The sequence below is a fragment of the Coloeus monedula genome (genome assembly GCF_965178545.1).
Source record: "Coloeus monedula genome assembly, chromosome: 2".
Lineage (NCBI taxonomy): Eukaryota > Metazoa > Chordata > Aves > Passeriformes > Corvidae > Coloeus > Coloeus monedula.
The window spans coordinates 69,521,832-69,535,118 of NC_138782.1; the positions used below are offsets into that span (position 1 = coordinate 69,521,832).

The following is a 13,287-nucleotide window of genomic DNA, read 5'->3' on the forward strand; positions in this document are numbered from 1 at the left end:
ACAGGGTTTGTTGGACATAGCCTTTACCCAAAACCAGAGACAGTCAAAGGTGAGCCATTTTTTAGCTATTGCTTGCTGGTTTAACAGTGTGAGCACCAAAGGCAAAAACATGGTGCTGTCATGCAGGACTTTGGAGGATATAGTTTCAGTCATGTGTTGTTTAAGTCCAGGGTCTGGCACCTGAATGAAATGTCAGAATAAAAAAGTTTAAATTACAAGAACTGGTGTTTGATCCAACCAAATAGTGTGTACTTTTTGCCTCAGTATAATGATCTGCTAAACACAAGCTTTGGTTGTACTAAGGGCAAAGCAATTACAGATGTTTCCTGTGTTAGAATGCTCATCAGTTCACAGGATCAGAGTTGAATGAGATGCAGAGTGGTCTGATCAGGATGATTATATTTGCTACTTTTTGAAATATTTAAATGCGTAGATGTTAATTTTTCCTTTGCTTTTTCTTATAAATTTAACATAGTCTTTATATAGGGAGATACATAGTTATTTTTAATGGTCTGCTCTTAAAGATGCCCTATGAAATTCGTGCACTAGGATATATTTGCATTTCCTGGAGGCATGAAGGCACAAAACACAATTATACATAAAACTACTTTGGAATATCTGCTGTTTTTCTCTGTGCAAACTATGCAGTCATTAATTATTGTGAAACTGTAAGAAGTGGAATAAATGAAAATCGAAAACTCTGAAAAAGCTGTTTTCATTACAGACATTTCTAAACCAAGCAGACTCATTATCAAAGCCATTGGAATGGGCTCCAGCTGAGTTTCCCAGATATTAACCTCACTGGAATTTCTTATGCAAAAAAAAAGAGACTTTTCTTGATTTATTGGACGCCATATAAATATAACATAAACTATTTAGCACATATTCTGCTGCAAGATATTTATGACCCTTGTATATATTTGGAAGATAGGAGACTTCTGAATTAGTTTTTGTTTGTGCTGGGCATACATCTTGAGCAATTTTCTCCCATTGAATGGGGCTGTAAGGGAAAAAAGTTTCTCTGGATTGTGTGCTGACGAGGCAAGGAAAAGGAAATGCCCAGGCCCTGGATTTTAGTGGTACCTGGGATTTTTTCTTGTTCGTGTGGGCAAAAGGAAAATGTGATGAGCTACACCAAATTTAATAGGCAGTGGTAATCATGGGTTTTAACTTTCCTTGCAAGTGGAAATCATTTATTACATAACTTTGATTTCTTCTTTCTTTATACTTGTACACAATAAAAAAGCCCTTTGCTTTGATTATAATTTGTGTCAGCATCAAAAGCTGAAAAAATTGTGTATTGGATGGAAAATTCTGCTCAGCTGAATTGTCTTCCAAAAGCAAGTATTGTAGGCATCACTTCTAAGAAACAAGCCTATCTAAAATATTTTTTGCTGCTGCTACTTATATCATAGGAAAAAGAATTTTTATGCCGAATATCAGATCTACAAGATGAACTTAGACACCGAGACCATCATATAGCTGAACTGGACAAAGAGATTCTGCATCTTCATGAAAATATAAGCGCATTGACAAAGGAATTAGAGTTTAAAGGGAAAGAAATTCTTAGAATACACAGTGAATCCAACCAACAGATCAGGTATGAATTTTTCCACTCTAAATTCAAACCTGTATTGTTTCACTTACTCTTTAACTTTGAAAAAAGATTACCATTTTCAGTTTTAAATTTATCCTCTTAATCAAGTCATGTTACACATACCATTTAGTCTTCAGTAAAGCTATGCCCTTTACTAGTAAAGTGAGTGACTATGCTGTGCAGTTAAGTGGCATTTCAGTGACACATTTTGGCATATTTTAGTAGCAGTTCACTCAAGTGTTGGATTTTGGTGGGTTTTTTTTCAAATTCATTATGTTGGTTTATTTTAAAAAGCATTAAAGGAGATGCATTTTCCATGAAATAAGCTAGAAGATTGGAGAACAGTAAGTAGTGGATTTTGATGAATCAGTAATTCCTTCTGTGTTGTCTGATATTATGTAAAAGCCGTTAGAAGCATGGCAGAAAATCATGATGAACAAAAAAGTCTGATTTTAGAATAACTCTTTTTTTAACAAAAACTAAATTAAACAGGATGCATGAGCAAGATTTAAGCAAGAAACATGAGAAAGAGCTGGATGTCTTGACAGCAGATCACATCAGAGAGAAACAAAGCATGCTGGCAGATTTTAATAAGACCCAAGAGCTGCTCAAGGAAATTAATTCAGCTTTACAAATTTCGTAAGTTTTGTTGCATTAAAAAAAATTGTATGTAGCTGCATTTGAGTGAATAGTTTATTCTGGTGTCCGTAAGTTCCTGAAGATGCTGCAGAGATGCAGATGTACAAATACCTCAATAAAGCAGGGGGCCTAATCTTGCATTCTTTAGGCAACACAATTCAATAATCTTTAGGGGAATTTAGGAGGTAAATTGTTAAGGGTTTGAGACCAAAAAATTTCAGGTAGGAAAGATACTAAATCTGTGTAGTTCCTAGAAAGTTGGAGAACACATGATTTCAAATGGTTTCTTTCTCAAACTTTAATATATCTTTTTTGAGAACACAAGAATTTCTTCAACAAGTTTATAAACAGTACGGTTTTTTACTGTACTGTTTACTACTATTAAGAAGTGAGATTGTAACATGAGTGATGCAAACATTTTCAGATTTGGTAGCATAAGGAAAATTAGTGTCTGAAATGGATTGTATGAGCATAACAATAACAGAAGGCTTAAGAGTTTCTCTTGAGCCAAAATCCCACCAGGGAGTAGACCACCTAATGGTGGCAGAAGTGATGTAATAGTATGTCACCAACCACTGTTTTCCACATCCTTCATTCTCTATCTCTGTGATGTTACCCATTTGGTCACAGTTTCTGGCTCAGGTTTCATAGCACATTGAGGGCTTCCTGCCACAAAGTTGTCACTGAGGGATTTGTATTTGCAGCACAGATGATTTATGGCAGGGAGAATTGGTTCTAAGTTTTTGATAGAAAGCTTTTCTAAGTATCAGTTACAAATGGACAGTAAAGCCAAAATGCATCTAGCTTTTTCTGGATAATGAGCCCTCAGAAACTGTCTTCAAATAAAATGGCTATAAAATTCTAGTTCTCACTCCCTTGTAGTTGTCCACATGCACATTCTTATGCCCTGATAAACGTGGTACCTCGCCGTTCAGTAAATTAGGTCTAAGCTACCTCTTGTTTGCTGCATTTATCTTGTATGAGAAACAGGCCTATGAGCAGCCACCAGAACTGTTTTGGAACTGTTTACCCCAAATGTTTTTCACATTAAGTTGTTTGCTTCTCAGTGTCCAGGAATTTTCTGAATTTAGCTTTTTCTGAATTTAGGTTTTCTTCACCTTGCTCTTGCTCAATTTAGAGCTTTGAGGAGGCAGCCAGTGGCCTAAAATCAGCAAGCATCATCCAGGGAGCCCTGAGCTGGCTTTCAGTGTGTTTTTTCTCTATTTACACTGAAGCAAGAAGCTGTCCAAAGAGGAAACTATGTAGAAAAGCTAACAAATTTAAAAAAACAAACTGAAACCAAACCAAACAAACAACAAAAACAAAGCAAAAAACCAAACCAAAACAAACAACAAAAAGCCTAAACAAGAAAAAAACAAACAAAAAGCAAATCCCAAAAGACCAACACACACCCCCCACCAACTCAGAGAAGTTTTATGTATCTGTTTCTCAAGTAACTGTTCCCAGGTTCAGCCTCACCTAAAGCGTGGCCTCATGAGTGTTTGTGAAATGGAGAATCTGTCTTCAAATAGTTGAGAGTGCGTGTCATTAATTAGGCTCTACAACTGAAGTCCCTAAAGTACAAATTATCTATTTGAAACAGAAAAAATCCCAGTTCTCGGAAGTATCTGAAAATAAAATGACAGCTGTGTGTAACTATGTACTATACTCTGGGGATCTATATACAATAGCTTAACCCAGCATAAAATGTATACACAAAAATTAAGCCAGCTGAGGCTATTTCTGTTCTGCTGAGTCAAATGCCTTCTCTGCAAGTAAAAACAATCACGTTGTTCTCATTCATATTGTTTTATGTAAATACATTATATAATCTCCTCAGAATATTTACAGGTTATTTGAAGGTTATTAAATTATCTATATAATTTAATATTAACTGCTTTTTCAGCTGCAAATCAATGTAAAAATCACGTAAGTTTCTCTTACGAAGAGAAAATATTTATCTGAAGTGAAAAATTATGTCTGCTTCCAGGTGTCTACAGTTTGTTTAATTCTTGTGGAATTAAGCTTGACCTGATTTAGATTCAATTGAATTAATAGATTTTTCTCAGCGTTTGATAGGGATTTTTTTTCTTTTTTTCACTAAGTTTGTTAAATTTCCTGAACCTGTTCTGATACTTGGTTCACTAATCTACATGAGGGCTGAATATGTGAGACACATATTTGGTACTTGCCTTTGAAACTATATTTAGCATCATGAGCATGTTATTAGTTTAAAAGAGACACAATCTCTTGAAATTGTCATGTCTTTGAAACTTGTTCTTTAAGAAAAAGGGATATTTATGCAGTTACTCATAAAATTCCTCTCTCAGTTGGCTTATTTCACTTCTCTCCTTTAATGCTTTCCCACCAGGCATCTCGAATTTCCTCTTAGGTTTTTTTTTCAGTTGTTACATTAGATATCCTAATATCCAAGTGTTATTCCTTTTGTTTTGCTGCTCATTCCTTTATTTCATCTCTAATGGTACTAAATAGCTTTTGTGGAGAGGAGTTAGTTACCTATTAGTCTCCAGTGTTCTTGGGTATCTTTTGTTCCAGTATGTTCCACATGAACTGAGGAAATGCTGCCAGCTTTTTCTGTCTATTCAGTTTCTCCAGTGTCACAAAAATGCATCTTTATTCAGAGTAGTCTTCTATTAAAATAAATTTTGAAAATATATACTTTTGGTTTCCCTCATTAGGAAAGTGAATTGCCAGCTTTTAAAATTTACATTAGTATTAAATATAATGCTATGTAGTCCCTATATTTTATGTAAGAACCAATTTTAGCTATGTCTTCTGTAATTATGCTCTTCATATTGTGGTTTTGAATGCTTTTTTTTCAGCCTGATTTCCAAGTGGCCTTTTCCAAAAATGTAGTAGTGCATGCACAGGAAGGATGTTAAGTTTTTAGAATGTTCCCTAGATTATTAGCTGCTGGAGAAAAAGTTATGGTTATTGGGTTTTTTTGTTTTGTTTTGTTTCTTTACTATCTAAAGTGGAAGGAAAATATAGAAATTAATTTCCTTCAAGGTGATAAGAAAGTCATCCTCTGTTTTTACTCCCTGAGCTCTCTTTTGTACTTGGCAAAAATGTGACTATTCACTCATCATTTAATACTGGATCAGGCTAAAGGGGGTATTCTTCTTTTCTATAAAGTTTAGAAGAAATGGAAGAAAAATACAAAAACAGAGAATCAAGACCAGAAGACTTGCAGCTTATCTCAGAACTGAAAGACCTAATTGCAGAGCGGGACCAACTCATAAAGAAATTGATTGTAAGACTTCTATTCTCTCTTGTTGTAATATCTTGACAAATACAAAAGTTAATCTGATTCAAAGTGTTTGAAATGTATTTAAAGACCCAGTCCTGCTAGCACGTTATTCATATCCTTTAACACATTATTCCTCTGGTTTCAATGACTCATAATAGTAGAACTAAGTAGATACAGAGTGTTTTCCAAAATCAAGCATAAGACATTATTACAAGAAGTATTTTGGTACGTCCTTTATCAGATATCTCCTGCCTCCAATCCTGGGACAAGCCATATAAGTAATAGTCTCTTCTGCAAGGTTTCTAAGACCAAGATCCTGACCCACTGAGCTTCCCAAATTCAAAGCACAACACCCTCATTTGGGTTAGTCTGATTACATCCCAATTAAGAAGCAAGAAGGAATGAGGAAATCAAAGTTAATTAAAGATCAGAATTTAACTATACTGAGCCTTTTGCAGTACATAATCTATTAGGCTGTGCTGACTCTCAGGACCATAGAACTGCATAAATAGAAATTATATAGATTATTCCATATAATAATATATAAACATGAAATCAAATTTTTAGAATTACCAGATTATTTTAAAATGTAAACATAAATTTATTTGAGAACATTTTACAGGCAGATTTGGCCACTAACTGATTGAAAATGCATAAAAAGAAGTTTCTATCTGTTGTTCTTTTTAGGAGGACAAAAAGTTCTATCAGCTGGAACTAGTAAACAGGGAGACTAACTACAACAAAATGTTTAATGCAAGCCCTAATGTTGGTGTTATTAATCCATTGGTGAAGGTATGTTCCATGGACTTCATTGCTAAAGTAAAGAAAAAGAAATCTAAAGATAATAGTAAAAAGAAAAGATATATGTGTATGTGTGTGTGTGTGCGCCTGCATCTATACATAAATCACTCTTAACAGACATGTTCAAAACAAGGAACATAGTTTTCCATTTGTCTACTTATTTTTGTGTAGGTTTGTTTCTTTTGTGTTGTTGAGAGATCCACTGATGCTATTGCCCTGGTTTGCTTGACATGCGTGACATAGAACACAGTTCCTTATCACAAAACTGCAAATTTAAAATGGAAACATGACAGAAAAGCAATGGAGGTCAGAACTGTATCATGCAATAGAGAGCAGTGACACCCCTAACTGGTTTTAGTTTTGTAATTTTTCTTGGTTATTATGGAAAGTGCAAGGGCACTTGGCACTTTTTGGGAAGCACTCAGGGTGGAAGAGAATTAGAAAGACAGAGGGAGAGAGGGCACTAAAAGGAATGGAATAAGGGTAAAAAGGGGAAGGGGAAGTGTGTCTGAAGGGCATGGAATGAGTCTGAAGGGGGAAAGACATAGAGTAAGATTGGAGAAGTGGAGTGACAAACCAGTATGGACAGTGGAGGCTGCAAGAGACAGAAGTCAGTCTCTAGCCTTCTCAGTTACTGTCACCACCTATACAAGTGTAAGCACTTCAGTAGCAACCTTTGCCAGTTCTCTCCATCCTGCTGAAGAGCAGCCAGGGAAGGCTACTGTACACACAGGGATAGTAGCCTTCCTGCAACTTAAAAAGCCAGCAGCATTCCTTCATGAGGAATGTGAAAAGACTGTGGTAGGGAAACTAAAAGTACTATTTCTTTTCACCACTTCAGGAGTGTGTCCTCTGACATTTCCTTCCTCCTTGTGATAACACATAGGTTATTTCACTTGGAGTGGAAGGGGAAGAGATTTTTCCCAGCTGTAGAGATAGAGGAAGTTGGGAAGGTACTGAAGCAGAGGCTAAAACCCAAGGGGCACAGCCTGAGCAGCTCAGATGCTCAAGAGCTTCAGTGATCAAGGTTCAGGCTCATGTTATTTAAAAGGGGGTCTGGCTCCATTATTTGAGATCAGGCTGTGTTATTTAGCCAGCCTTACTGCAGTTTCGCATCAGATCAGCATATTTCACACTTCTGCACAAAATCTGCTGCAAAATGTCAGTATTCTCCTATGATTTTTACAAGCCCAGCAGCTCTCACAACCTTATCGGGATGCCTAATTTTTATGCTAACTGCATAAAAGAAATTACTGTGGGCCCATTAGAAACAATATCAGGACTTCCAGATACAATTTCAATGGTTGTTTGAAAATATTGGAAGTCTGTCTGAACCATTCATTTATAAAGATGTTAAATGTAACCATCTATTATATAACCTTGTGTTTTGTGTGAAATCTGAAGTGTTTGGGAAAAGTACTTCAGCATCAGATTTCCATAGTGATAATTCATATATTTCTATCACTTAAAATGTTTAGACTTTAAAAATGTCTTGTATGCCAGAACATTCTGATCTTCCATTTCATGAGTTGTGGACTATGTTACTTTATTTTGTCAAAGCACATACTGTGTTACTGGAGAATGAATTACAAAGAAACTGAAAATCTCATTCTCTTTTCTTTTTTTGGTAAAAAAAAAAAAAAAAAAAAGACATAAATTATGAGTTATACAGGCTTTGCATATTAATGCAAAATTACAGCCATTGCAGTATGTGTTAGAGCTTCTCTAATTTCTGCAATGGATCTGTTTAGTGTAGTATTACATTCTTACATCTAAAGTTTCTTAATACTTTGCATGAATTTCATGGAAAAAATAGACACAGTTTTCTCTCTCCAGATTTGACTGCTTCAGAAGATTGTTTTATAGAGACTATTATATAAATCATAGTATTTTTCTAAGCACTTACGTGGATACCATACATTTTCCAGAAATGAGCCACCTGTAGAGCACACAGATTTAACTAGTTTGTTTAACACACTTTTAATTACAGCATATATTGTCTTGCAGGTGTATTTTTTACATACAGTTGGTTACTTTTACCAAACTATTTCTTCTTATTTCTTGCTCCTTCAGCTACCACAGCAGACATGTATGAGACAATCTTAGTTTAATCCTTTGTAAGTGATGATCATTCACTGTGATGCTTAAAACCCACCTTTTTCTATTATAGTTTTCTGTTAAATTGTTGGGGTATTTTAACTGTGTATTGACAAACACACCCACGAGTATGTGTCTGCAGTTAGTATCATTTGCATCTGCCAACACTGGAGAGGTCAGGCACTGAAATCAAAGCTAGAAGAGAGCCTAAGAGAAGAAAGTGCAAACAAACAGTAGGACTCTGTCTGTCTCCGTCTGAACTCGTGCCCACCCTCAAATAGAGCAGCTCTCCTGTTTCAGGTGGAATTCTGCTGGAAAGTATTATATACAAACAACATGAGATTCCACTTGTCCTTCCCTTTATTTAGTTCAAATGTATGTAGTTTATAAGCCCGTAAGGGGTTTTTCTCCTAGCTGCTTTGTTAGGGTTGCGTATAAGTAATTGAAAGAAATTATTTATTATATTTATTATATATTCAAATAATACATAATTCATTGTATTTCTGAGCAAGGGATTTTTCCATTGCTCTGGGTATGTCAAAAACCCTTATTTTTGGAAATCAGGTGCTTTTAATTTTAGTATTTTATTGTGGACGTGAAAAATATGATAGAAGTCAGAACATACACACCATGTCAGGCAGCCATCTAAAAAAAAGTGATAGAATTACTTGAAACATCCTTCTGCATTAAAATATCTATGAAAACAGAGAGGATGAATACTGACTCCCTTGTATAATGTGTTCTGGAATGTAAAACAGTGATATAAAAATAGATTTCCTCAATATTTTGAGTCCCTTGAAATACTATCAAGAGAAGTACAGAGAGTATTATAAAAAGAAGCCTGTTCAGTTGTGCCATCTGGTGTCTAGAAGTGGCAGCTGTGTTAGCATCAAATCCAGGCCTTTTCTTTGTGCAAGAAACTGGACTCCTGTATGGTAATATTTTTATCTTTAGCTGTATTGCTGTAATGCTTTGCTGACTGTGAGGGTGTAATTGCTGTGAAAGAAGTGTAGGTGCTTTTCTGGGTTGCATGGTCCAGTTGCCAAAATGTGCCTTGGTGATGGGGTGAAATGTGGTGGAGAGACCCACTTTTTGTATCGTTGAAATTTGCTGTAATTGCATTTGATAGCAGAGCTGTTTCACAGATATTAAGAAAAGATTTAAGTAAACATGAAAGGTTTAACAGACTGAAAGGAAATCTTCCACAAGATTGTCAGTCTCCAATTTTTAAATAGAACCGATATATGTTTAAATAGAACCAGTGTTTCAATATAACCAAAATGTTATATTGAAAGATCATATACTCATGTGATATACTCATTGATTACTGCACTAAGTCATAATAACTTAATCATCTTCATTAGAAATTCGATTTTTCTGTGAAAATTTGTGGTGTTCAGGTCAAAGCAAACAGAAAACTAGAATTGGAAAAAGAGCCTAATCTGTCCCAATTCCTCTCCTTCAAAAAAACCTCCAAACCAGCCATTACTAAAACTTCTACGTTAGCCAATGTCCTGGTCTGTCCTGGTGCAAGAAGCCTTCCTCACGTTTGTTATTTTTAATGCAGCAAAAGAAGAAGAACGATAAAGCAACAAACAGGTTTGTGAGTGTCCCCAATCTAAGTGCTCTGGAATCTAGCGGAGTGGTGGGCAATGGACATCCAAACCGCCTGGACCCCATTCCTAACTCACCCATCCACGATATTGAGTTCAACAGCAGCAAACCACTACCACAGCCAATGCCACCCAAAGAGCCCAAGACGTTTTTGAGGTGAGCACTGCCTCACCAATCTTTTTTTTTTTTTTTTCTTAACTTAGGAAAATTTTGCATTCTTATTGAGCTGAATCCCATTTGCTTTATCAGCCTTTCAGAGGTACAAGTACTCTTACAGCATTTTAAATTTTTGCATTATAATTATAACCTCTTTATAGTATTCCTTTTTATTGTAGACCTTGTTGAAATGTGAAGTATTCTCTCACTTTTTTCTGAGCCTTGAACTTTGAAAACCTTTTAAATACCTTAGCAGAATTCATGTGCTTCCAATTGTTTACATATATGAACAATTGTTTTAGATGTTTGTGTTATTTACTGATTTTCATTTAGGAATTGATACTAGCACGGAGGTTTTTTTATTTAGTATTATGTGATAAAGATTTTTATATAAGAAAATTGTTTTCCGTGCTAGGTGAATGTTTGTGTTTCCTCTTTCCTCACCTATATGAAATTGTTTCATAGAAGTAACCTTACTACAGCAACAGGAAATGTATAGGCTTGGGCGCTTAATGCTGAGCTTCCAGTAATCAAAACCAGCATTAAAGTCTCAAGTAATTCTCTCACAAAATAATATATGGAATTGAATAACTTAAAAATGGCATTTTAGAGGCAGGATTGTAATCTTTTAGCTTGATACGTGCACATACTAAATCCACTGAAGTGCTGTACTTTTTATCTAGTAGGTGCTGATCTCTTGCCTCTAAGTTGCTAACTTAAAGTGACTTGTATTACTGGTCCTACAGCTGGTTGGTTGCTCTCTGCTTTGGTTTTATGCAAAAGATCACATACCTAGCAACTGCTACTTATGAAGGGAAGCAAATGAAAGAATCTAAAATAGAAAAGGAAAAACAGTATTTTTCAAGAAAACCTTTTTTTTAAAAGAAAAAAAAAAAAGTACTGTTGCTATTTTTTTTCCTGTGCATGTTATGTGCATGAGTATGCTCAGGTACCTATAAACATGCATGTGCATGACCCCATGGACCGTGATGCTGGAGTTTTCACTCCAGATTGTTTTGTGCTCTGTATTCTCCTGTAGTAGAGGTTATTTTACTACCAATTTTTACCGATAAAGGAACTTGTATAATTAAATTTAAATTATTCTTTCCTGCTCATTTTGTGAGAATGTTAAGTGTTCAAAGAGGAGCCAAATGCTGTTTGCAGTGCAGCAGTTTGTTTTTTCCAGTATTTTGGCATATTTTAAGTGTGTGCATGAACAATTGCAAGTGGTATTTGTGATAGGTGTTAAGTACTACAACAGTGTGTATTTCTGTTCAGTTGCCAGCCAGTCTTTGTGAGCACATGTCTACAAATATGATGTTCACATCATATTTTTCAAAATTAACTTTACCACAGGAAAAGGATGCTAAAAGAGGACCTTCTACAGTCGTGCTTTTCCAAGAAAACTATTTTTATTCTTCCTGAAAACTACAGCTATTTATGAGATTTAAAGCTATATTTTCCAAAATAATACTTGCCCACCCCGTAATGTGGCTTCTGAACTGACTTGTCCATGCTGCTGATGCTCTCCAATGGAGTGGATGATCACAGATTCTATAGGGAGACATTAAATCACGTCCTAAGGCACACTGATAATTAAGCCATGGAAAAACAGACTGTGTTCCTTACCGAATATTCTCTGTGGTTTTTTTTTTCTTCTCCTAGCAGTTGTACTTTTCATGTAGTTGTAGGATAATTGTTCTTTTTCTTTCTGTGAATTTAGCCCTCCTCAGACTGATGCCTCACCAGTGGCTTCACCAGACCCGCAACGCCAGGAGTGGTTTGCCCGATACTTCACGTTCTGAGAGATGATTTGTTTTTGTGGCACAGCGTGATGTGGACTGTTTATAAGAGCATGACCTTAAGTAAACCCTCATGTGAACAAGCTTTCCTGTAATTTGTCAAACACTGTGAATGAGGAGGTATTTGTCTTTCTGATTTGAAACTGCACTGTATTACATGTTATATTTGTTGGAATCACCTGACATGGTACTATACAATATGTGTAATTATAACTATTATTTTTATTTAAAATGGAAGAATCTTTAAACTTTGTAATTACTACATAATAAATTTTGGTAGAACAAAAATAATGCTTTCCCCCTTTTTCCTATAAATGTGTTTTCTTTGATTTCAGGTAAGGCTTTTCCCCCAAATAACATAATTGCATGGTTACTATAAATACATCTTGAATTGTAAAAGAAAAAATATATATCTCTCACTCTCTCCAATTTGGGCAGGATATATTTAATGCATCCCGATTCTGTTACTTTGTAGCAGTTTAAAAACCCTCTCTGGCTAACATTTAAAAGGAAGAATGCTAAATAAAACTAGTGTAGCTGCTGGCCTTCAGAGCAGATTGGTTCTGATAGAAGATGAAAAAAGCCACAAACCAGGAGCTGTTTGTTGGGGAGGGGGGCTGACTCCTCACCTGTTGCTTATGAGACTTCACCATCTAGTTATAATCAAACATTTTATCATTAAATTTAAGCAGAAACTGTTCCCACAGGTTCTGTATTTCTTTTATGAATATTAACAAAAACAAATGCTTGAAATATTTAGAAAACTGTTCTAGGTATCTCTGTATAAATCAAGAATATACAGTTTGAGCATATAGTCTTGCTTTGGATAAAAGTCATGTCTGAAATGAAAAAAAACAGATGCCACAAATGAACAAAAACCAACTACACAACTTTTTCCCATTAATACATACTACAGATACAGATTTTTCATTAAAACTTAGTTACCTTCCCTTGTCTATATTAAATTTTTCTTAAACTGATATATGAAACTGTTTTTCAGCTCGTGAGCATGATTCCGCAATCTGTACCTTTTATGATGTCAGTGTTGCTCAAGAAATTTGTTGCAGCATAGAGAAAACCAGAGCTTATTGTCTTTTTTATATTTTTTCATTCAAAGATTACCACAAATTAACTCACACTGGTAGTCTCAGGGAGAATATTGTCTTTGTTTTATGAATGTATTTTTAAGCTGAATCTCTTATCTTTTAAAAGCAGGAAAAAATATGTTTGAGTTATTTGAATAAGGTTCTAGTTAGCGTATACAAAGGTTTTGAACTTTAATATTTCATCTAAAGCCCTAAACTGCATCC

The 13,287-nt window shown here is 35.2% G+C and overlaps 1 protein-coding gene across 5 annotated transcripts in view; it reads left to right on the forward strand.

Moving 5' to 3' along the window:
* FAM184A (family with sequence similarity 184 member A) overlaps window positions 1-12,155 on the forward strand; it is a 74,236-nt gene extending 62,081 nt beyond the window's left edge. For 2 of the 5 annotated variants that reach the window (XM_082276690.1, XM_082276691.1), the window contains 6 exons: window positions 1,416-1,600; window positions 2,090-2,236; window positions 5,393-5,510; window positions 6,195-6,299; window positions 9,973-10,175; window positions 11,899-12,155. In XM_082276690.1, coding sequence (XP_082132816.1) covers window positions 1,416-1,600; window positions 2,090-2,236; window positions 5,393-5,510; window positions 6,195-6,299; window positions 9,973-10,175; window positions 11,899-11,980 — 840 coding nt within the window. In that variant the 3' untranslated portion in view covers window positions 11,981-12,155. The remainder of the gene's footprint in view (window positions 1-1,415; window positions 1,601-2,089; window positions 2,237-5,392; window positions 5,511-6,194; window positions 6,300-9,972; window positions 10,176-11,898) is intronic. The other 3 variants (XM_082276692.1, XM_082276693.1, XM_082276694.1) reach the window with 2 other exon arrangements.
* Window positions 12,156-13,287: the final 1,132 nt, after the last annotated feature.